We start from the raw sequence: 25453 nt of genomic DNA, 5'->3' as shown, positions 1-25453 counted from the left end.
CTCCTGCCCGCAGATCTCCAGGGAAACCAGGAATGTTAAAAATGCAGGATTGTGGGGTTGGGGATTTAGCTCAGTGGTAGAGCGCTTGCCTAGGAAGCGCAAGGCCCTGGGTTCGGTCCCCAGCTCTGAAACAAAGAAAAAAAAATGCAGGATTGTCCTCTCAAGGGAAAGGATGTAAAATCTGTTTTCCCTGCAAAAAGCTGGGAATCAGAGGTGATTCCCTGGTGATCTGTGCTGTCTGGGGGGCCTAGCCATATCCAGCTCCCACAACCAAGAATGGAGGTGGCTAATAGTCTAAATGACCCTAACATTATGTGCATATTCAGGGGCTCTCCCAAGATTCTATAACCCAAATGACCTCTATGATATCTGTGTGACCTAGACCATGCCAAATCCTTCCCTAGGCCCTTAAGCTAAGAATATAGGCAGTCTATCTTGAGAACTCATCTTCTTAGAAGAAATGAGATGCTCCTTGAGTTGCGTTTCAATATAATTATGCCTCTTCATGTACCAGAGATCATATTATACTGGGAAACTTTTTTCCGAATTGTACTGTGTTTAAGTATGCTGGCAATATGGTAGTTACCTGGCATCAAACTCTCTAGAGGCTTGATCTAGCCTGATGAAGTCAAGTTCAATCAAGCCTTCATTCTCACCTCTTCACAGCTCTTCTTGCCATTATCTGTGACACCTGAAGGGACCTCCATAGTTGAGCATGTACATTATGGATCCATAAAGATGTATGGCTCTAGTTTGATTTATTTGGATAATAGTACCTTCAACTGTAAATGAAGTGGGAATCATATTTATCTTCAAGGGTCCTCAATTTTCATACCAGCTTAGTGTAAGGCACCCACAGTTCTCAAAAGTGCTGACAAAGCTACCATTTATTATATTAATGGCTTGTATACCACACTGTTCAAGGATGGCACGCTTGAGTCCTACACTGAAGCACCCCTCTTTTGCCAGTCATTTTGCAGCATTTTCCTCTAAAATAAAACAGTGAAGATAGTTAAGACATAGGGTGTTCTAATCAAGGGAAAGCTGAAACATTGCATCCTCCAGGCAAGTTCTCTGAAACTTAAATGACTCAGGACTTCACTAGACTTCTCATTCCTCATACCTATATAAACAATCACAATTACCGAGAGACACTGTTGGACCAGCCAGCTGCCCGAAAAGGACACTTTCTGTCAAGCTGCCTGCAAGACGTGCAGTGTGCTTCAGGTATTCAGCTTTTGCGAGCTATAATCCATACTCCTTTAAGTGGCCACAGAAAGCTCATTAGTTTAGCAAGCTTGAGTTAGGTATCTTCCTTATCTATCTGTTTTACCTGGGGTGAGCACATGTTTATTCACATCTCCCTAGGAATAGTGCTGTCCAATAGTGCCCCACAGTTTAGTTTAGCACAGCATCTCACCCATCACTAGGATGTTTCTAGAAAACATTGTGTCAAGGTACTACTTGGTTATACCCCTGAGCAGTCAACAAAGCTCTCAAGAAATCAACAAAAGTGCTCTGCCTCAATTACAAGAAAAAAAGGGTTTCCAAGACTCCCTTAGCATTGGTTACAGAACTGACAGAGGTTCTTAATCACTGGCAATGAAGTTTTTATTCTGCACCTACTATGCCACAGTCCACTCATTCGATCATACAGTACCAATATTCCCAGCCACCTATGAGTGGTGTCCCAAGATCAAAAAAATCATGTCCCTGCACTGAAAGTCCATGCTTCAGATCACAGTACCCATGGCATGCTAGTATCCATCACATGGACAAAACCTTGAGATTTCAGATCCCTTAGTTCCTTTAGCAGAGCCACAGAGCAACATTAAAATGTACGTTAAAGAACAGTGTAGAGAATCCACTTAAAATGAGGAACAAAGACTGTTCATCAAGATGCAGTGACCTGACCTAAATCACAAAGCTAATTAAGCCCCAGCTCTCTCTGCTACTCTCTTACTTAAATCTCTTTATTGAATAAACAAATAACATAACAATACTTTAGTTAAACTAGACTAGACACACAGACAAGCCTTCATTTCCCTTTAAGTGTCCTCTGACAGTCTCTCTAATGCTTTCTTAACTGTAAAAAACCAATTCAGAACTAGTCCATCAAATGTGACTAGATAATTAAGCCTAAGAGGCAAGTGCCTCAAATTAACTGAACATTTATTTGCATTAGGATAAGACAGACCTTGTCTCTAAATCGCCCTACCTTTTTAGTGTAGAAATAACAAATAGGTAAGGACAGCTTAGATGTTTGGGGGCAGGGAAATGTGTCTTCCCAGACTTATCATAGAACATCAATACTACTGTCCCATCTGTGTAGAGGGATGTAGAGGAATTTTAATCCAGTAAGATAGCTGCTTTGATAACATCCTAAAAATTCCTTTTAGATTTGAGTGATCAGTCTGGAAGGCAGACATGCCCTTAGTACACATATTTAATCCTTCCAGCTGGAATCCTTTCCTACACACCTTTAATCCCAAACAATACCATCTAAGTGAGGAACAAAATACAAAGTGACAAATCAGAAAAAGATTTGACAGAATGAATCAGACATGTGATATACCCAACTCTCAGGAGACCAGTGCAGGAAAGAAGTTATTTAAGAGCAGTGCAGAGAGGGTGCCAGTCAGTTGAGTTGGGAGACAATGCAGTGACTGCAGTGCAGTAGAATTGAACTCATTCATGAGTCCGTGCAGAGGCAGCTGGAGCTAGAGAATAAGAAGTAGCCATAAGATTAGAACAAATGTCCAGAGTTAGATTGTGGCTAAGAAGAACAATTCAGTGAGAAGCTCAGAGTATTCAAATTAAATCAGTCAGCTTAGAGAAAAGTTTCAAGTAGAATGGCTGAGTTGAACCAGCCAGCCAGAATTCTGAAAGAGCTATTGTATTAGGGTTTCACTGCTATGAACAGACGCCATGACAAAGGCAACTCTTATAAGGACAACATTTAATGGGGGCTAGCTTACAGGGTCAGGTTCAGTCTATTATCATCAATATGGGAACATGGGAGCATGCAGGCAGGCGGGGTGCATGAGCTGCTGAGAGTTCTGCATCTTCATCTGAAGGCTGCTAGCAGAATACTTACTTCTAGGCAGCTAGGATGAGGGTCTTACAGCCCACAACCACAGTGACACACCTACTTCAAATTGTCCCCATCTACTCCAACAGGCCACACTTTCTAATAGTGCCACTCCCTGGGCCAAGCATATACAAACCATCACAGCTACAAAGGTTGGGCTTAAGTGTCTGAGACCAAAATAACATCTGGCAAATAAAAGTTGCATTTACAGAGGGGACACTAGTATAAAGAATGGCCCCTGTTCTTCCAGTATGTATCAAAAGTAAAGAAAGGAGGCTGTCCCAAACTTCAATTAACTAAGCCCTTTAATTTGAGATAGTAGTATAACAGTCTTCTCTGTATTCCAAAACTCATCAGACTTTGAGGAACACTTCACAATATTTTTAAAGTGCTGAATAGATTCAAATGGGCAGATGGTGTTATTTAATGCATACATATTTGGTGTCACTTTGAATACATTTCCCTGGTGCATACCTACAGTATAAACAGTGAAGCATTCATAAACAAACTTAGGTTTTAAAATAGTTCTTAGACATCCGAGTTTAGTGGCCCTGACATATTGGGAAGTGGGGAAATCTCTCTTGTCTGCCAAATAACTTATAATTTAAAATGTAAAATTATGCAATTCTTAATTTTGAAGCCTTAATCTTTCTACTACACTTTCTCCTACCCATGCACCATCTTTAGAGTAATACAGATTAAGAAGGATGGGAATTCAAACCATCAACAGAGTATGGCACTTAGGAAGCCAGCATTAACTCTATCTAGTTTAAGATCAAGATACTCTTACCTAGAAAGCCAGAACCAATGAGTGACCTTCGCTGGTTAGCTTGATTCTTTGGGACTGTTTTCTAATGTGTGTAGTCAAGTCAGAGTGAGCACTCTGTGGGTGAAGGGAAAGTCTACTGCAATGATTATAATGCCGGATGGATAGCTGATAACGATGGGCCAGTAGATTAATTACATATAACCTAAATAAACAGAAGAAGCATTAATTTGTTTGTTTGTTTTTTGGCTTTGTTTTGATTTTTGTTTTTTGGAGGGGGATGTTATTTTTGTTTTGGTTTGGTTTGGTTTGGTTTTAAAGAAAAGCTAACACACACTTTTGAAATGGACAAGAAAACATGAAAAGAGAAAATCTGATGGTACAAAATCACAAATGACCAAGAGGCATGATGCCAAGATTCCAGGTAATACAGTCTCCTGAAAGGTAATTTACCATGTGTGCCTGCATTTGTGCATACATATATGTAGGTGTGTTGTATGCCTGTGCATATGTGTACACTTTATTTTCTTTAATTAACAAAAGATCATCTGAGCATCTGAGATAAACCAAGGCAATTGATAAGCACTACAGTGACATCCGTAACCATTTTTAGTATCAGTTTGAATTCTTAAGTGCATCCTTTCCTTCATACCAACAACTGGCCCTTTCAAAATCCTTACTCACAACTCTTCAGGACTGACATTAACTAAAAAGAAAAAAAGGAAAAAAGAAAGGAAGGAAGGATAGAGGGAGAAAGGAGTTAGGGAGGGAAGAGTTAGAAGAAGGAAGGAAGAGAAGATGGAAAGAAAAGAAATAGGAGCAAGCAACTCATTCTTTCTGCATGCTTTGTTTATAAACACTGAATAGACCGTGTGGCGTCTGGCCTGCTGCTTTCTAACTCAGCCAGTCCCTCACTAACCACCTGGTCCCTAAACTGTTGCAGCAGCACTCATATCCTCCCACTCCCATTTCTGGACTCCTGCTGCACAGACTAAAATAGGCAGGAAGATAGGGCATTCTTCAAGGTCAAAAGCTCACCTAATGCACATATATTCACTGGGTAGAATTTTCTATTGTAGCATTCATTATTGTGGTCTGGAGCCACTCCTGGGCCAACTAATAGTCATGGGATCACAAAGAGTGGGAAGGATTTTGCTTGTGTTACCTGTCCCAAACCCTGTAGCTCATACTGTGATGGTGCCTGTTTTAATACTTTACAGATTCTGATTGAAGCAATCCTCAGAATTCAGAGCAAGCCCCCCCAGAAAATTCTGATGCAGCTAATTCATGTACTCACTATATTATGTGTGCAGTCAGCTGCTCTTTCAGTATCAACCAATGTGTCGGGACACATACAGGGAGGCAGAGGAGGGGGTTCAGCACTTCAGTGCATTCACCACTCTTGCAGAAGACTCAGGCTTGGTGACCAGCACCCACACAGTGTCCCACACCCTTCTGGAGGTCCAGTTCCAGAGAATTCAACTCTTTTTCTGGCTTCTGAAGGCACCAGACACATACTTAGTAAACATACACACATAAATTCTGGCAACATACTCACATACATAAGATAATAAATCTAAAACTAAACAAATAAACCATTTCCAGTTTAGAAGGGAAGAGGACAATAAAGGGTCACACAATTAAAATATGGTTACGTTATGCTAAGTGTTGGTCTGTGTTTAAACTGGCCACAACTGACTTAATTTCCATGACCAAATAGGAAAGTAAACACTATGTTCTCCTGAAAACATTGCAGTCTTTCACTCTACCTCTGGCCTCCTTTCTCTTCTTTATTTTTTCCTTCACTTTTCCATTCTCCCAACTCATCTCTTTTTCATGCACTTGGTCCATTTCTGTGAGTCTGTAAAAATGAAAAATACCAAGTTCTCGAACGTGCTGGTAACCACCTTCCCAGGCAGCAGTCATGAAGGCAGAATGACGTGGCAAGGCAATGGACAGGCAAAGCCTAGTTGTCATCCCACCTACACTTAGCAAGCAGGGCTAAGGATGCCTTTTCTGGATGTCTAGAGCTCTTTACTGCCCTGAAGTTCCACAGCTTGTAAGCTTACTAATTTGTGCCCTAATGAAGATTAGACAAGACAAATTGGTTGGGTCTTTTTTTTATCTATTGCTAGTTTGCTCATCTTGACAAGTTTTTCTGTGTCTAGTTGTTAATCTAATCAAATGCTCTTGCATACAGAAAGGAGACAGAACAACTACCTTACTCTGTGACTCCGAATGGGGGTAAAAGAGAACATAAAGAGATCTGGACCTGACTTTTACTATTGATCTGCTATAAAACTGGACCAAATTACTTCATCTTTGTGTTTATACTCAACCATATGAACACATGGCTTATACCCAACACTTTGAATTTCAATGAGCACTAATCAAATCAATAAGCACTAGCCAGGTGCTTATTCAGTACCTAGTCCAGTGGGAACTCAAGTACTGTTTCTTTAACCGATTTAAAGATTTTTTAATTAAAATATGATTTCATAATTTCCCTCCCTCCTTTCGCTCCCTCTTTACACCTACCTTGCTCCCTGTCAAATTCATGGACTTTTTTATTTCATTCCTATCACACACACAAAAGCATAAATATATAATACAACTTGTTTGGCCCATTTAGCATTATTTGTATATATACAATTTCAGTGCTGACTGATTAGTATTAAATAACCAATTATGGGTTCCTCAAAGAAGACTGTCCCCCTGTCTCAGTGTTCCTTAGTTCCCTATAAGCCTTGCTTCAGTGGTGGGGTCTCTTTCATCCCTCATCAGAGAAACTTCTCTTTAAAACAGAAAAAAAGATCATTACAAGAAACCATGAATTATCAAAATTCAGAGACCCATCCACCACGGGGAGTCTAACCCCAGTTGATATATTTGTAACACCTAAGGCTCAGGGAACATCACACAAGAGGGATCAGAAAGACTGTAAGAACCAGGGATAGAAAATCAGCCGTGAGATTGTCTTCTAGAAATGACTTGGATGCTGCACCCATACTACCTTAACAACGTAGCTTCCCAAACAAACTCTGAACAAGGACGCCACCAGTAGACATGGTTCATTTCTTACTGCTGAGTTCTTTCTACCGCCTTCCAAAAGATGCTTCTTTTATATCCAACCATGAACTAGTTGTTTTAGTTTACTGTTGTAATTTCTTTATTTTGTTACTTATTCTCACATTTAAAAGTATAACTTGCATGCCTTTTTTATACCTTTCCACATAGCATATATACATGCTATATATACTTAAATAAGAGGAACAGGAGCATTCTATAACAAGTTAATAGGGATACAAGGATCCATGTATAAATTTCACTATCATATATAGCAATTTCTCTACTCTACCAGCATTTTGATTAAATTAAGGGTATTATTTTCTTTACATGCCAACCTATTTTTCAAAGTAAAAACAAACCCCAATATTTTCTCCTTTGAAAGAAACATTGATTGCCCAAAGAGGCTACTTGGGCAGAGTGGATTCATCTTCAATAGTAGATAATGGGTGGAACGGGCAGGTTCAGAGTGTGAGGATATGTACCTTTCCTGTGGCAGGACCAGCCTGTGGTGTTCACTCATCCGAGGGAGGTAGGCAATGAGACACCATAAACTTAAGCAGAAAGAGGCTGCCTGCATGGGTTGTGACCCCAGCAACTACAGAGAAGAGCCAGTGAGACAGGAGCTTAGCAAAATCACAGCCAGCCTCAACTTGCTTGGGAAAACTACTGGCAGTTTCCATCTTGGAATGGGAGACCCCAACATGCTAGACTCCTTCAGAATAAAACACTCTGCTTTTACATATTATTTGAGTCTGGGGTTTCATTTTTTGTTGAATCGTGAACCCTTACTTTTGGGGGCTCATTTCCAGGATTTGCTGGACTCAAATAGTGGAGTGTTTTTCTGATTGGTAAGTCCGGGCGCCCAGTTGTCTTTTGTCTTGTCCCTCTCTGTGTTTCTGTTTCAAACTTAACCTGGAGGCTGAGAGGGACAAAGTGGATAGTATTTTGTCACCAAGCCATGGGGAATGGAGGCTGCTCCCAACCCCTACCAGACACAGGAGAACTTACTAGTTCTCATCTGAATTCTGAACTGGCTGTGGGTCTATGGGCCTCCCATGTACAGGAAGAAGACCATCTGAGACAACCTTTTTGCTTTGTTTTTGTTTTCCTGGGAATGTTCTTCTGTGTGTGTCCATGTGTATTGTTTGTGCTTTTTGTCCTCTCATACAAATTGTTCTTTGATTCCTAGGATGGGACAGTCACAAAGACCCCTGGGTCCTGAACTATTTTAAGGATTTTTGCTGAGCTATAGAAGACTCCAGTCTGGTTGTTCATCCCAGCAAACTAACCATCTTTTGCAGGAATGAATGGCCCACCAATAAAGTAGAATGGCCCAAGGAAGGGACTTCTCATCTTCCCACAATACAGGGTGAAGGTTTAGTTTATGAGGCCAGGGGCCACAAGGACCAAGTGCCATATATCACTGCACTGGCCAAGAAGCCTGCTGCTTAGATGAGATATTTTTGGTTACATGCTTTGCTGCTCCCCACCCTTCTTCCTCTAAAGGAGTGTCGGCCTTGGTCTCCTGCTCTGTTTTCCCTTTCTGCTACCAAGGAGGATCTCTGTCCCACTCCTTGTGTTCCTGCTCCTGCTGCCACTGCCACTGCCACTGCCAGCCAGCATAGGCAGAGGGAAGAGCAGCCCTGACTCCCCTGAGTCATTGGCTCCACTTGGAGTCCACCTCATACTCAGGCCCATACTGCCCAGAAGGCTGACTCTACTAAGGCCTCACCCTCCAGGTTATGGGAATCCCCGGTGCTCAGGGGGGACAGTTCATGAGATACGTGCCATTTGCCAGGAATGAGCTTTACAATTGGCATTTGCAGAACTCCTCATTTTTAGAAAGACCATCAGCTCTCACAGGTCTTCTGGATTCAATCATGCGGACTCATCTGCCCACCTGCAATGACTGTCAGCAGTTGTTCCAGGTCCTTTCATGACAGAGGAGAGAGAGAGGATCATGGGAGGCACCTGGAAATTGGTTTGGAAAGCAAAAGGGTTGCCCACTCAAGTACAGGCTGATATCAATGCAACCTTTCTTTTGACTTGACCTGACTAAGATTTTAATACTGCTGGGGGTAAAGAGAGGCTCAGGTCTACCACCAGATTCTGATGGGGGGCCTCCAGAGAGCTGACAGATGGCCCACAAATTTATCTAAGGTGAGCCAGGTGATACAGGGAAAGAATGAGAGCCCCAGGGAACATCTAGAAAGACTTTCAGAAGTCTGTAGGACCTACACTGTTTTAGACCCAGAAGCCAGTCAGCCGTGAACAATGGCTTTTATTAATCAAGCTGGCACAGACATCCATTGGAAAAGCTTCATTCACTGAATGACTTTGCAGCCTGCTTCTGGCACCCAAAAGCCAGCCTCTATTTTCCTTTGAATGACAAGATTTGGAGAGGCTTCAGGAGACAACTGACTTGAACATGTCTGCCTCAAGGATTCAAGAACTCAGCCACCAACTTTGATGAAGCACTGCATGAGGACTTGGGTGAGAACCAGCAGACCCACCACCAAATAACTGTGTTCAATTATGGAGATGACATCCTGACTGTGGGCCCCAACTTGGAGACACGCCAGGAGGCCACAGGAGACCTGCTATAGATGGTGAGTCAACTTAGCTACTGTCTGCTAAGAAGACCCAGCTTTGTCAACTATGTGGGTGATAGGATAGCCAGCCAATGCATGCTGTCAGACACCCAGAAGCAAACCATCCTTAGCATCCCAGTTCCATCAACCCCAAGGCAAGTATGGGAATTTCTAGAATCTGTCAGGTTTTATAGACTTTGGGTGCCAGGGTTCACTGAGATAGCGAAACTGTTATATGAGGCCACTAGGGGCCAAGAACAAAATGGACCCCTGAGATGGACTTGGCTTTTAAGGCTCCAGGAAGAGCCTTATTGGAAGCACCAGCCTTGGCCCTCATGGGCATTCACAAACCTTTCCACTTGTATGTGGATCAGAGAAAGGGGAGAGCAAAGGGGATGCTCACCCAAACTTTGGGACCATGGAAAAGACTTGTGGCTTATTTATCTAAGAAACTGGAGCTGGTACCCAAGGATGGCCAGCCTGCCTCTGGATCATAGCTGTCATTGCCCTGTTAGTCAAGGATGCTGACAAAATAACCATGGAGCAGGAACTTGTTATCACCACGGCCATGCTATTGAGGGAATCCTCAGAAATCCACCCAGCTGATGACTGTCCAACACCAAACTGGTACACTTTTGAATCCCCCTCACATAATATATAACCTATCATCTGTCTTAAACCCAGCCACTTGCTACCTGACCCATCTCAGACGTGCAATATGATTGCTCTATAGTTCTGGGGCATGTCCAGAACATCATGTCAGACTTAACTGACATACTCTGGCCAGACTGGGGAACATATCTACTTCATGGATAAGAGCAGCTTCATCCAGAATGGAATCAGATATACAAGGCAGTGAATGGTACTGGACTTGGACTCTGTTATTTGGGCAACTGCTTTGCCTCTGGAACTTCAGCCCAGAAAGCTGAACTAAATGCTCTAACTCGGATTTTAAAAGGCAAAAGGGGCCACAGGTAACATCTACACTGATATAGATAAGCCTTTGCTACAGCTCATGCACATGGGTCCATATACCAAGAGAGAGGATTACTGGCTGCTGAAGGAAACACTATCAAAAATAAGGAAGGAATACTTACTGTATTGGACACATTATGGCTTGCTTTCAAAGTGGCCATAATTCATTGCTCCAGGTATCAGAAAGGGAACATGCTAGCTGATAAAACCAAAAGGGAGGCTACCCAAGCTTCCACTGCCAACATCCTGGTAGCTTTGTTGCCCCCTGAGCTACCAGCCATCCGTGAATATACAGCTGAAGACAGACAATATCAGGGGAAATGCCAAGGAGTTCACAGAAGAGATGGATGGTTGCTGACCTCTGAAGGCTGCACCATCCTACATAAGGACTTTGTTAAGCCACTCATCCATCAGATTTATCGAGCATTACACCTGGTCACCAAAAACTGAAGGAATTGCTGTGAGGGGCAAGGTACAAAATATTTGACTTAGGACACTTGATTGATCAGTTAGTCTCAGACTGTGCCACCTGCCAGACTGTGAACTCCTCAGGCCCCAGTCAAGAAGCCACTCCAGGAACCAGAATCAGGAGTCAATGGCCAGAAGGAAGTATTAGGAAATAGATTATACAGAAATAAATCCAGGAACAAATGGATGTAAGTTTTGGCTAGTTTTATAGATACATTTTCAGAATGGGTAGAAGCCTACAAAGAAGGAGATTGCCAACATAATAGCAAAGAAGCTTCTAGAAGATATTATACCCAGGTATGGTTTGCCTACCCTGCTTGGGTCTGACAATGGACCAGCATTCATTTCTCAGGTAACTCAATCTGGAGCACAGGTTCTAGGGACCAACTGGAAATTAAATTGTGCATACAAACCCCAAGTTCAGGGCAAGTAGAGAGGATGAATTGGGCCCTGAAGGAGGCTTTAACCAAGTTAACCCCTGAAACTGTCAGTAGCCAGCTATTCCTCTTACCTTATGCCTTATGTAGGGCTAGGAATACCCCTATGCATTAGGCACCCCCCACTTTGAGATTCTGTATGGGAGGCCCCCTCCCATGATGCCTAACCTCCAGTCTGATATCTGAGCTGAATATGACCAACATAAGTTTTTTAAAACTATTGGAAGCCCTCCATAGGGTCCAGAAGCAACTCTGGCCTGCCATCCACCAGGCTTATGAGTCAGTCCCCTCTGCCCCCCAAACCTCCACTGCTTTGAACCAGGTGATGAAGTCTGGATTAAGAGACATAACCTCAAGGCTCTGGAACCTTGATGTAAATGACCTCACACCATGATTCTGACTACGCCTATGGCTGTAAAAATAGACAAGATTGGGACATGGATATACCATTCACATGTTAATGCTTCACTGTGGATAAACTGGGAGCTCTCTTACTAGCTGGGTACCCCCAAAGGGCAATGCAACAACCTTGTCATCAAGTTCTTGATGGACGGCAAAAAGGAAGATTAGATTGTCGGTTCTTAACTCCTCTATCCCCGAACTTAATACAGAACTGTTGACATGGACTCTACATTGGAAATGAGGTACCCCCAGCCTATTCCCACCTCTGCAACCACACTATAACCCCTAGTGTTGTAGGATACATGCTGCCCCCAGAGGATGCTTGGTGGGCTTGTATCTCGGGGCTTACTCCATGCATTTATGGCCTGGTTGTAAATATAACTGAGGACTTTTATGTTGTACCCAGAGTGACTTACTACTCTGGGGAGGATGTCTTCAACCAGCTGTACCTCCAAATAATCATGCTTAAAGGGTGGCCATTTCCACTGTGTTACTAGGTTCTCTACATGGCATAGGGCTGGCCAGAGCTGCTAGTATAGGGATCCTCAGACCTACTACTCCAAGATAAAAATTACAAGATCCTACAGATGGTGATAGATGTAGATATAGAGGAGACAGAAAAGGCCATTCTGTGCCTGCAGGATTCCCTATCCTCCCTGGCAGAAGTAGTCTTATAGATCAGAGGAAGCCTAGACTTGCTGTTCCTCCAGCAGAGAGGATTCTGCAGCCTGAGGTAAAGTTGTTTCTATGTTCATCACTCTCAGGGGTGTTCAAAGAATCCATGGCCTTAGTCAGAAAGAGACTACAAGACAGAAGAATAGAAAGAAAACAGTCTCAGGATTAGTATGAGTCCCTCTTCAACTGGTCTCCTTGGTCTCTGTCCTGACCAGTCCTCTTATCCTACTGATGTTGACCTTGACTTATGGTCACTGCATAATCAATGAGGAATGGATTTCCATTGTACAATTGATGATTCTCAAACAATACCAGTCCTTAGAGACATCTCAAGGATTTGAGTTGACCCAAAAGGGGAAAATGAGACAGCTGACTCCATGACAGGCTTCAAATTGGCAGTTCAAAAGCGTAGGCCTAAATTTCTGTTTCTAAGAACTGGGCAATTCCAGGCAAGTCCAGGCCTCAGAAGCTGCCCCACCACCTGGCCTGAGGCAAGGACAATGGGTCATCAACACTTTCCAGACTTTCCCAGCAATGGTTCTGGAGTGTCTATAGAGATAGAACAGATGATAGAGGTCATCTACCGCTCCCCAGAATTCTCCTAATGTGCTTTAAATCAAGCCTGCAAGCACTTGAGCGTCTCTAGCTTGGAATAGGAGAACCCAGCATGCTGGACTTCTGCAGAATAAAAAAACACTCTTTGCTTTAAAAAAGAAAAAAAAGAAAAACTACTGGCAAAATCTAGTCATATATATCTATTTTTAAAGAAATTAAAGTAAAAAAAATCTTCTGCCAAATTAATTTTTTCCTATGTATATTTGTTCAGTTAGTTGACTTTCTTTACAGTTTACTTTTTGTTTTTACCCACTCTTCTAAAACATCAAATGGCATGGTGATTTCTGATTCTAGCATAGGAATCCTACCAGACAGCCAATTTCCCCAGTAGTCTTGTACTCAGAGTTGGTGGCAGACACCCAGAACATTGCTAGACAGAGAAGTTAGCTATTGTCTGTCCAATTCCTGAAAGCAAACTGATAAGCATTCCATGCAAAAAGCCATTTTTCAAAGCATAAGATTGTTTACTCCTCCTGGAAATGCACCCAGAAGAAAAGGCAGCGGCAGAATAGAATGCTAACCCTGCATTCATCTTTAAAGTCTAACAAATCTAAGTCCCTAGGCATAGTGTGATAGACACCACTGTCAAACATCTGTAAGGCAGGAACCTGGGGTGTCCGTAGTATTACTGCGCACTATAGTATAGACCTCTGAAAAGGCCGGTGGGTTTTAGAAAGGGCACTCACACCCTTCCTACAAGACAGCTTTCCTCTGTTCTAAGCATTTCATCAGTCTAAACAGTTTCTGCTTCTGCACTGTAGCCAGCAGTGAGCATGCAGTTTCAGCAGCTGTATGCCAAGCACAGGAGAAAGCATGGGAGCCCAGGTGTGCAAGGGCAGCCCAGGCCCAGGGAAATCCATTCACTGATGAGAGTTCTTCAACCATCCCTGAGTTAGAGGGGTGACTTACCAGAATGAAAGGAAATGTCCTACACTATGGTGATGAAGTATGTCCTACAAACCCACAGCAAGACACTTCCAGAGTGAAATCCAGAGGTGCCTCTGTGCAGGGGGCTTGAAAGGCACCTAGTGGGTGACTTAACTGGAAGTGTAGTGAAGTAGGTGGTGAAAGGCAGACTGCCCATGTAGGACCTCCTGGGTTCCACTCCTGTTCTGCCCTTGGCCAACTGTGTAACCTGAGGGCAGGTTACCGACCAGCCTGGTTCAGTACTGCTGCTGAGGAGAGAACATGAATGGCTGGAATCAGCGCCAGGCCAGCCAGCATCACAGCAGCAGAACCTTCCTTCCGAGAAGAGGAATGCATGGACAAAACTCCTTTCCCCAGTACAGCAAATAGTGGACTCAGTATAAATCCATGCCCCAAAGTTTGTTGTTCCTATTTCTTTAAGCAAAAGTATCCCAAAACTTTATCATAAAGAAAATCATAATAAAGTCTTAAAATATGAGTATGTGTGTGTAAATAGTAACTTTGAGATATTTAAAAACCTGCCACCTTTTCCTTTAAAATATGCATGTGTATAAAATTGTGTGTGTGTGTGTATGTGTGTGTGTGTGTATGTGTGTGTGTGTATGTGTGTGTATGTGTGTGTGTGTATGTGTGTGTATGTGTGTGTGTGTGTGTGTGTGTGTGTGTTTTCACTTGACAGGAACTTATCAAGCAAGTGAAAGCATTTTCCGTGTCTGTGCTTTCCTGAGCCATCTTGCACACAGTACAGTGAGAACTTGAAAATGTAGGTTAGAGGCCTGACTACTTTGCCACAAGGAAACTGCATGATTCGAATCCCAAGAGTTCCTTTTCTTCCCTGGAGAAGTCTCAAGTTTCCCACCTGAAAAATAAAACCTTAGACATCATGTCCCCAGAGTCTTAGAAAGGTCACATTGCTTGGTCCCTTGTGGTCTTCCTCTTCAATCACTGTGGAGCTGGACATAACTCCCAACTGTTACTTCCCACTATTACTCCTAGCATGTCTTCTGGCTATTGAACAACTCCTGACATGCTACTGTAATTTCTTACCTAGCTCTAAGTAGCAAACATGTAGTCTCCAAATGAAAATCTTCCATTTCATCAGAATGGAATCATCCCATTTTGGAGTGACTCATTCTCATACTTTCGGTATTTACTGGATTTTTTTTTCTGGGTTTTCCTAGCAATGCAGGTTCTAGTAGCTTTGTGGGAAGAAGTTCTCTGTCATTTTTCTCTGTCCTATGTCACCTACATTGGACATTTAGGTGATTTAGAGATTATCAAAATATTTTTCTCCTCCATTTTGTTGCCTAGTCAGATGAAAAATATTTTCCTTTAATTATTGTCTGTTTTTGCTGATGGTTTGTGTCAACCCGCAGGTTCAGTGGACGGAATCCTTGAGACTGGTGAGCTCTCACCACAGTGGCTTCCAGGTTTCGTGTTCTATTAAAATGTCCTCAGTTCTACAATCACCTCACCAAAGCTAAAGATGAATTTGGTATTGCTACAACTTATCTGCCAAGTATTTACAATAAAATAACATCACATATTGTCACCATTATTTCACAAGAGAAATGTAACACTAAAACCCAGGAGGAAGTCAATGTTAGAATAAAACAGTCCCTGGACAGAATAAGTTAATAACCAACCTGATGGTCTTATGAGCAACTGTCTACAACAGTTCCCTTAACTTTCCTCAAATCTCCTGACCAGAGAAGAGGTGTCAGGGATGCATGTGTGGGCAGTGGATGTTTAAGAGGCAGCACGCTACCCACTACAACAGTTCTCTTCTAAGGGTGAGTTTTAATACAGGGCCCCTTGCCTCGGGTTGAAGTTTGCACTCAGCTCTGGGCTTTCTACATAGATTTTTATTTTGGGATGTTCCAGAGGACCAACTTTGCACATGTCACATAACCCATGTGATACAGACATAACAAGCTGAACCTAGAGATGCTCTCTCACCTCAAAAGAATGCTCTCTCTCCACACTGCCATTTTCTGCTTCCATTTGTTGCAGAATCTGCCATTCTCCATCTTATAAGCTCAGGCTTCTGAAACCTTTCTTTACTCCAGGTAAATGCATTCTCTTTGCTCAACATGTTTGTACCTATCTCCCCTTAAACTTTTTATATTGATAATTCACTTTTTAAATTTTATTTTTCTTGGATATTTTATGTATTTACATTTCAAATACTATAATCTTTTACTTGTACCTATTTCTACAATAATTAGTAATCACAAGATTGTGGATGTAGAAAAAAATCTTTTAAAAATTTCTCTCCTTTAAAGATTATTAAGTTATGGAGAATGGCCTCATTGAGTTGAGACAGCCACATAATATTCACTACAGTGAATTATGACAGGTAATGTGACCCTTTGTATCTGCAGCCGTTACAGAATAGAAGGTAATGAAGTTGTAAGATGATATATTTTTACCTATATGAGATTTTTTAAAGGAAAAAATAAAGAAGTCAAAGTAAACACTGAGAAAATAGAAGGTGAAGGGAAGAAAGGGTTTGGAATACCACAATCCCTACTAACACATGTAAAAATATTCCTAATGATATCACATATAATAATCTGTTATGATAAATACATGGAAAAGTCTTCGTTGAACAAAACCACTTTCATACATCAGTAATATATATCCATCGGTTTGTCTAGTTTTTGTGGATGAGGACTGAATCCAGGATTTCATGAATCTGAAGCAAGCGCTTTACCAATGAGCTGTGGTCCCAGCACATTTTATATGTTTAGACACTGGAATTTGGCCTAGAAACATCTTCTCTGATTTTCCCCCATATTAAGAGCTTTTTCTTCCCACAAAAGAAAGGACTGAAGAAATATAACCTGGGTAAGTACAATTCTTCACTTCATCCCCATCCAACATGAACATGCATACAAAATGAATACTGAAAACTGCTAATATATAGTCTCCCAGATTATTCCTTAAAAATAGTCATACTAAGTCATACATCTTAAGTTTTGAAGTTAGAAGAATTCCATCACTTACCAAAATAAGTCCCGATATTAGTGAGGAAGTGCCTGTCAGGGCCACGTAGAACTTTGGGGTTAACGTGTTCAAAAACATGCTCACTGAAAAAGAGGAAAAGAGAAAAAGCTTGAGAAAGGCATGCCTGTAATCAGTAAAACTTTGTTTCTTAAGATTGTGTGTGTTTGGTATGTATGTGCATGTATGTATGTGCTGTAGCCATCACATGGGTTCTAGAAACTGAACCCCTGCAAGAACATTTAATTCTCTTAACTACTGAGCCACCACTCTGGCACCTAACTCATTTATTTTTATTCCTTGTGAAATCACTTGTTTCTGCTGACCAGAATTCCTAGAACCATAGCAAAATCCCACTAAAATGAAGAACTAGTATACTGATTCAGAAAGGCAGATGTCAAGCTCTACCCTAAATGCTAAAATACCTGCCAGGGAAAGTGCAATGGTGGCATGACTGTTAGAGGTATAACCAGTGGTTTTCTGCTTGCATTCGAGAAAAAAATGTATGCCTAGTAATATTAACCTGGTCAAAAACCTATGGTTGAGGAAGGTGTAAGTCTTAGTTACCTACTGCTATTATTTTGCTCAATGGAAATGTTCTCAAATTGCCTTCTAAAAAATTAATGTTTGTACCCATAAATTTGTCCTATTCTCAACCTTAATCAGAGAAACTTGTTTTTGCAGTAGGTATCATCAATGCCAAGACTCATAACTGGTCAATGTGCTGAGAATAAATGACAGTTGAGTGTTTGACCGTAAATCAGACATTTATTCTACCTTCAAAGATCAGGGAACATCACCGAAGAAAGGGGGGAAGGAAGATGAGGACGAGTGGATGGGGAGGAGTGCTTTCAAATGCTGTCTTCTGGACCTGGCCATCACGCTCATGAACGTACAGCTGTGATGCTCAACTGCACATGACCTACCTAGACAAGCCAGGCAATGTTCTTGTCCAGTTGGGAGAGGGTTTCAACCCTAGTTGGGGTGCTACTGACAATTGATGGCTGCTAAGGATGGGTGAGTGATGTCTTTTTTCCTTGTGATATTTCAGAGGGAAGATAAAAGACTCTATTAGGACTATTTGCCGTTTTAAATTAAGATTATGTGGTTCTAGTTACCTGGGACTAAAAAATCATTTGTAATTAGATACCAGAACCACTAAGTGAACCCTTTGTTTTGCTGGGGTACTTGACACTGGCCATCTGGAGCTAATAAATTAGCAATGACTAAGAAGAGACAGCATGACTGAGATGACATCTGGGAAGTGCTTCCTCAGAGTCAGCACACACAATCTGTGGTCCGGAAGCAGCCAAGGTTGTACCTTGTGCTGGCAGCTGAACTTGTTCATGTGTAAGAGTCACCCAGGTGGTGCTAGGTTTGAAGGCACAAAGGGGTCATACAGAGCAGCTGAGACTCAGCACTATGAGAGACCAGGAGAGACTACTGGTAAACGTGCAGTCTCAGTAGCAGTTGGAGGCCCACAATTAAAGGAATCATGCAGAGAGGTTGAGTCTTGGCATCCTAAAGAAAGCCCAGGCTATTGGTAAACGTGTAGCCCAGTTGTAGCAAGAGGCTCCAGCATTGTGGAGATGCCAGTACACCAGACCACCAAGAACAGCAGCAGTAGTACAGAGGAACGAGCAGGAGCCTAGAAGACAACTGTGTGCTGTAAATGGTGGAGTTAGAGAAGTGACCAAAGCCCCTTGTAGGAATCCTGAAGATCATGAATGAATCCTAGACATTGGACATTTAGTTATTTACACAGTTGGAGTTTGATTTTGCTTTGTTCAGATTGTGATTGTGCCGTGGTTCTTACCTTTTGGTGTAAGAAAGTGTTTAAGTTAATTATGGCTTTACAGGATCACAGAGTTGTGAGATTTCAAACTTTTAAAAGGGATTTATGGTTTTTAAATAGACTAACATGTTTGAATTTCAAATACATGCAACTTTTAAGCTTATCAGTGTGTTGTACTATGAGTTTTATATTAACATGGCATCTTGGGGATAAATGAAAAGGGAAGGTTTTAACTGAAAAGTGATGTTTGTTAAGCTGACAAGGGGCCAACCGTGCTTGCTAGTTTTATATCAGCTTAACACAAGTCATCTGAGAGGAAGGAACCTCCATAAAGAAAATGTCTCCATAAGATCTGGCTGTGGGCAAACCTGGTAGAACATTTTCTTAACCAGTGCTTGATATGGGGGAGGGCATCTCATACTAAAATAGCATCTGGGTGGTACCCGGGTTCTGTGAGTACAGCTTACTGACTTGCTCCACACAGTTTGCTCAGCCTCCAGGTTCCTACCATGTATGAGTTCCTATCTTATGATCCTTCAGTGATAGGAAGACTAAGCCAAATCAACCCCTAACTCCCCAAGTTGCTTTGCTCGTGTTGTTTCGTCACAGCAGTAGTAGCCCTAATAGGCAGCAATGTCGACTCCAGCAAGTCACCAATATAGTAGTCTGTGAAAATGAAAACCGACACGGGCATCAATAATGATGGCCAATTGCAGGACGCCCAAAATGACTGGTGAGGAAATCCAAACCTGTACCAAGATCATCTTTCTTGGCCATTCATAAATAAAATATAACTCCTGATGCCATTAGCATGCGGAGATGCGAGTCTCTGAAAATCTGCTAAAATGACAGCTTAGGAGATGCTGGAAATAAAATATCTTCATAACATACTGTAAATAGTCTTTTTTCTAGGTGTATTTTATATACATAGCATTTTTATCACCTTAGGAAACCAGTTTTCTATGCAGTCAGTTCAGTTAGGCTTAAAAGCACAAAAGGAGTCCCTCACTGCTGCTGCCCCTCCTCTCCCTGCTCTCCTGCCCCCCTTGTGTTGGCTCTCAAGCTTTTATGCCTCACAGTCCTCTTGAGAAATGCTATGGCATTTATCTTTGTGAGGAAGAAGTGAGGAGACTTATTTTTAGACTCATCACTAAGGTAAGAACCCCTCATAAATCATCCTGTCTACTCTTCCTCAACCCTTGATGCTGCCCTGGCATCTGTACAGGGATCCTGTTTCTGCTTTACAGAGCAGCCAGCTCCATGGGGGAGCTGAGCTTAACACATTTCTTCTCTCGGCTGTGGTCTGGGAAAGTACTGTTGGAGTGTGCTATATTAGTATGAACAACAGCAGTGCTAGGTTTTCACGCCACCTTCTCCCTTGCTAGGGAGAGGCCATGACAGCTTTTCCTGTCATCAGGAAGGACTGGCCAAAGCCTGAATAACCCTAAAGAAAAGTGAAGCAAGATCTCCAATGGTGGGTTTCCTTTCACCCACCTACAAATAGGTTCCTACAAATAGGCACTGTGAAGAACAGCATCCTGATGGAAAACCAAACAAAAACTTGTACATTTCATTTTCTCAGATATTTATGGTATGTTTTAAGCTAAGATTGAAGATGATTTTTAAAGTTAAATATAAATATAGCAATAATAAGTCTCTAATGCCTGGGACTTTATATTTCCTCCTCCTCCTCCTCCTCTTCCTCCTCCTTTCTTTCTTTCTCCCCCATCCTCTCCCCCTCCCCTTCTCCCCTCTCCGTCTCCCTTTTCTCCTCTCCCTCCTCTCCCTCTCTGTGGTCTGTGTGTTTTTTCCAAAATTTGAATGCAGGGCGAGATGCATGTTAGGTTCAATGACTACATTCTTGATAAGCCAAGAATTTACCTAGATATCATAAGATACTATGCCAAGAGAGGAAGACACTGGCTATACAGAACCCTTAAAATTAGTCATCTGGGAGGAAAGGAAGGGAGAAATGATATAACTATATTATAAACTAAAAGACAATGGGATAATGATTTACATACTAAAGTCCAAAGACACTTGTCTTGTTAAAGCAATTTCCATGCAATTTTTTTTCAAAATACAATGTGTGTATTTAACTTTACCCTTAAACAGAATGTCTTTAACATATTTCAATCTTTCAGCAGTAGCTCTACCAAAATAGACACCAACTGTAGTACCAATAGCATGTAGCAATGTATTCTGAAACTGAACACTATTTTCTTCCAAAACTAAGTGATTTGGGACAGAAATACTCAAGTCTTTTCATGCTCTTGGTTAATTTTTCATTTCATGCCTGCTCTCATATGTTTTCTCTCCTTTATGATGTGCTATTTAAAATCTGTTGTAAATTCAAAGGCAGATAATCAGTTGTAGCTCAATGAACTACGTATGTCCAGTGTATATCAGGCACTGTGTAAAGTGTTGAGGAGTCAAACAGGTTGACATACAATTCTTGTCTTTAAGGAACTTTGTGTAATTCTGAGAAGCAGACATGCTATTATGATTCCAAGTGCCGCTGAGGTACTCTTTACTTAGCTCTGGCCGGGTGGGAGAAAATGGGCATCAATGTGCTCCTTTGAGAAAGCTTCAAAAATAGTGTTGCAAAGCACATGCACTAGAAGCATGCAAAATAAGAGCTGTGATTGACAGCCAAAATTAAAGGGTCTTTGGTAATCCTTTGAGGCTCTTCTGTGTGCAATCTATGCATTGGCTTTTTTCTTATAGACTGAGGAATTGAAAAGGCTAGACTGCTGAATTCTTGACAAGCAGAGAATCACTGGAGTGAATGACACTTAGTCTCATAGACAGCTGTGTGAGTGATGGAAAAGAACACTCCCAGACTCTCCAGTGTTCACACTGGAGGGCACCCAGAGTGTCAGCCATGCAGAACATACTGGAGCTTTCTTCTGCTTCAGGGGAATTTGGTCACTGACTTTTCATTTACCCCTCCTTCATTGGAAGTTACACAGAAAATATTATTGGAATATCAGTGGTTATGCTTAGGAAAACAGCACACTCTAAGTTGAATACAGGAACTCATTACTTAAAGTGCCCAACGGAGGTTCACCATATTGTTAATCTACTATAGCAAATAAGTTAAATATAAAATTCATTGAAATAACAAGAAAGGCAAGAAGTACATTAACAAGAGCACGGGGGTGGGGGGCATCTGTACTCGGAAATACTTCTTGATAGATCTTGTATATCTATTAATATTAGCTAGTTCATTTAGTTATATGGTACTTAGTTCATCAAAAGTAAGCTACAGATCCAGCACTGAGAGTAATATATAAGAAATTAAAATAATGAGGCTGAGCATGTGCTTTTTAAAAATTATTTTTATTTTTGACAATTTCATAAATGAATACAATGTGTTTAAACATGTGTCTCCTTTTATCTTCTTTTATCCCACTGACCCCCTCTTTCTTCTGAATTTGTACACACACACACACACACACACACACACACACACACACTCCTTTAGAGAGAAAAATTAGATGCCCAGGTAAAGTCCCAGGATAGTTCATATACCAGCAGAAATGTTTAGATAAAATCTAGAGGGAGCAGGTATTGTCTCCAACTCAATAGGTGAGAATGTTGCTTCTTCCAGGCTGTGAAAGGGTTACCCCCAAACATGAGATTAAAGTGGAGAAAAGGGCTCTCAGTAGACAAGACAATGTGCATGTACACAGAAAGGAATCAGGCTAGAGAATAAGGTACATTTGGAGGCAGAGTAAAAGAAAGGCCAGGTCAGGTAGACTTTCTATTTGTTAGAGGTGCTGGAGACCAAACGGAAAACCTCACACATGCTATTCAAGGGCTCTACCACTGAGTTACAGCAGACTCCCAAGCAAGGCAAAGAAGGTATTTACTGTTCCTAAACTGAATCCTGTGGAAGACAGTGGTGCCTGATAGAAACAGGGTATCAAGTCAGACTGACAACTTTGAGAACTACTTCCCAGGAAGTTCCTGAAATACAACTAACACTACAGGAGCAAGCTTAAGAGGTGTGTGTGGCGCTTGACAGTATCAGATAAAGAGTGAGCATCTAGGTAACATTGTTGAAGTGAGGACAAGGTCACACTGCCAGTGAGTAGAGACAGTCAGTGTTGGGCTTTTGTACAGGAAATCAGGCCATAAACAATCCATCATGATATGAGACCTAAGAGAATACAATATGAGTATCAGAGTAAAACCCTTGTTCCATACTGGGAACAGGAGCCCTTTGAAGAAACAAACACTTCTCTATTCTCACACTACAGGTTTAATTACTAGAAATGCATCAACTGTTCTGAAAGTCTTCTTGTTATACATGCCTTTAAGAAAACTTACAACTGGGTGAAGGTGGAACATTTCAACTGATTTGATTTTAAACCTAATAACTACATGTATGTATATTCCTTTCTTAACAGATGAGACTACATGACCACACAAAAACACCTTTCTGTTTCATTCTGTTCTTTGTGCTATTAAATGATTGGCCTGATTTGTTTTAAAATCCTTTGCTAACTCACCTTGCCTCAAAGTAAGGTGACAGTTTGGACACAGAAGCAACTACAGGCCACAGGGTGGTAAAGCTCAATATTAATTCAAGGTACATTATTTCTTATACTTTTTTATTTTCTTTCTTTCTTTCTTTCTTTCTTCCCTTCCTTCCTTCCTTCTTTTTTCATTCCCTGAAAACTTAGTAATTAGTTTACTTCTCTATGGGTGGAACCTGGCCCCCAGAAGAACTGCTTGGAGCTTGTTGTGTATGATCCAGAGAATGATCTAGAATATCATTCACTGTTGTGAATGAGTGGATTTATTAAGTTCTAAACCATGAGGGAAGGGAATGAGAAACATCATCTAATTGAGTACTTACAGTATCCAGCAGAAAATCACTAGGGAACCCATTTAAAGTGGCCAGATAGAGTTTGCAGCAGATTCCCAAGCGAAGCCAAGTGTCCCTTCCCATGAGATTTCTGAGTAACCACAAAATAACAGAAGGCAAGATTACCAAATCCAGTAGAAATGGACTGGGGAGGTCAGGGCTGTGTGGTGGACTTCTGGGCTGAACTTTATATTGAGTTCTTGCCTGAACTTTCCATGGCTAACCTTTTCATTGCAGGCACTTGTATAGTATGGGATATAGAAAAGTAACTTCTGCTGGAAATGGTTCACCATAAATAGCTGTTGTCCAGGACACTATGTGCTTGTTTGCTCTTGGGCCATTTTGCTATTCTCTCCTCTCTATCAGAGTCCAGCCCATGCCCAGAGATTGGAGAATACAACATACTGACTGGGTCTGCAAAGCAGGCAAGGCAACCCACTTCCAGACCTAGAATCTCAGTGAGGCCCCAAACACATGGCAATTATACAATATAATGTATATTACAGAGCTGTTACAGCATCTTCCTCTGGCTGTCTGTGTGTCCAACCAAGGAGTAAGGGGCCACCAGGTAAGCCAGGACACTGGAGTTCAGCTGCTACCTACCCACATCAGGCTTCTTAGAATAGGCCTGGAGCTTCACTATTTCTAATTTTATTACTATATTTAACTTTACGTTTGCACCAGATAGCCAAATTATATTCCAGGGGGCACCAAACATTCCCTCTCCAGGCTCATGACTGGAAGTGTATCTCCAAGTGTATCACAAACGCACTGAGCTTCACATAATGTCTATGGGTGAGAGGCAAGCAAACTGAAGCACTGATGCTTCCAAGGATCAATGAGCCAGCTTCTTTAACCAAAAAGAAACAAAACTATAAAACATGCATTTATATCCAGATGTCAGTGCAGTCTCTGATAGATATGTCCCCAATCCCTGAAACAACATTTTTCATTTTCATCTCTATTCTTCCAGTCTCAAATGGATTCCAGCAATTGCTGTCCCTCACTGGGATGTGATCAATTCATCTGTGACAAAAGAAACAAATCGTGTATACTTAATTAGCACATAAGGCAGGAGGTGTTTTAGAGATGGGTAAACAGTTGGCTAAAGCCCCAGGTTAAGGAAGCCACTATCATTAAGTTGACTTGTCAGTTAACCTCACAGTAAGAAATTCTGCAGCGCAAACTCAGAAGGTGCCTGTCTAATATTATGAATGAGTATTCAGACATGGGGTATGGAATATAAAACATTTCATCACTATGAAAATAGCCCCAACCAAATCTTTTACAATGGTAGGAGATTGACTAGAACTATAGTAAAAAATAAAAATGATAATCCTGTACAACCAACACTACCTGCACAGAGAAGAACTAAGCATGGGGTATGACATTGGCTAAAGTAAAAATATGCTACTATGCTGTTTAAACAATGCAGCTTGGACATGAAAACAGATATTCAGACAGAGAGCTTAGAATTAATCCATCTATCACATCCAATGGCTTTTATGAACATTGAGAAAGGGTATTTCCAATAAATGTTTTTGGTGACTATGTACTATGATAAAAATGCCTCTTACATTCATGGAGATTAGGACTTGTAATGGACTTCATAGCTAGAGTTGAAAATAAACTTGAAAGTCACTTAGACCACTCTCTCCTACTGTGTACTCAGCCTCTTCATTTAACCTGCCTTTAGAAGAACAGTAATATCCAACCAAACATTCCTCAGATTTCCCATGGAATCAACTTTTACAACTTAA

At 41.4% G+C, this 25453-nt stretch overlaps 1 protein-coding gene and 1 long non-coding RNA gene across 21 annotated transcripts in view; one reads left to right on the top strand and one right to left on the bottom strand.

Moving 5' to 3' along the window:
• LOC134486733 (uncharacterized) overlaps positions 1–23794 on the top strand; it is a 31816-nt gene extending 8022 nt beyond the window's left edge. The window contains exon 2 of the long non-coding RNA XR_010066109.1: positions 8116–23794. This is a non-coding gene — a long non-coding RNA (uncharacterized LOC134486733). The remainder of the gene's footprint in view (positions 1–8115) is intronic.
• The window catches only part of ST7 (suppression of tumorigenicity 7), a 248072-nt gene that overhangs the window by 110206 nt on the left and 112413 nt on the right, over positions 1–25453 (bottom strand). For 19 of the 20 annotated variants that reach the window (XR_005503176.2, XR_010065617.1, XM_006236132.5 and 16 more), the window contains one exon: positions 17026–17108. Coding sequence is in view for 17 of the 20 variants with exons in the window: in XM_006236132.5 (XP_006236194.1) it covers positions 17026–17108 (83 nt within the window). In the remaining 3 variants the exon portion in view is untranslated. Of the gene's footprint in view, positions 1–3881; positions 4022–17025; positions 17109–25453 lie in introns of those variants that run through there. The other variant, XM_039107269.2, reaches the window with a different exon arrangement.

Source organism: Rattus norvegicus, chromosome 4 (genome assembly GCF_036323735.1).
Source record: "Rattus norvegicus strain BN/NHsdMcwi chromosome 4, GRCr8, whole genome shotgun sequence".
Classification (NCBI taxonomy): Eukaryota; Metazoa; Chordata; class Mammalia; order Rodentia; family Muridae; genus Rattus; species Rattus norvegicus.
Note: the sequence above shows the minus strand (reverse complement) of the source record. Positions and strands in the feature narration are given on the sequence as shown.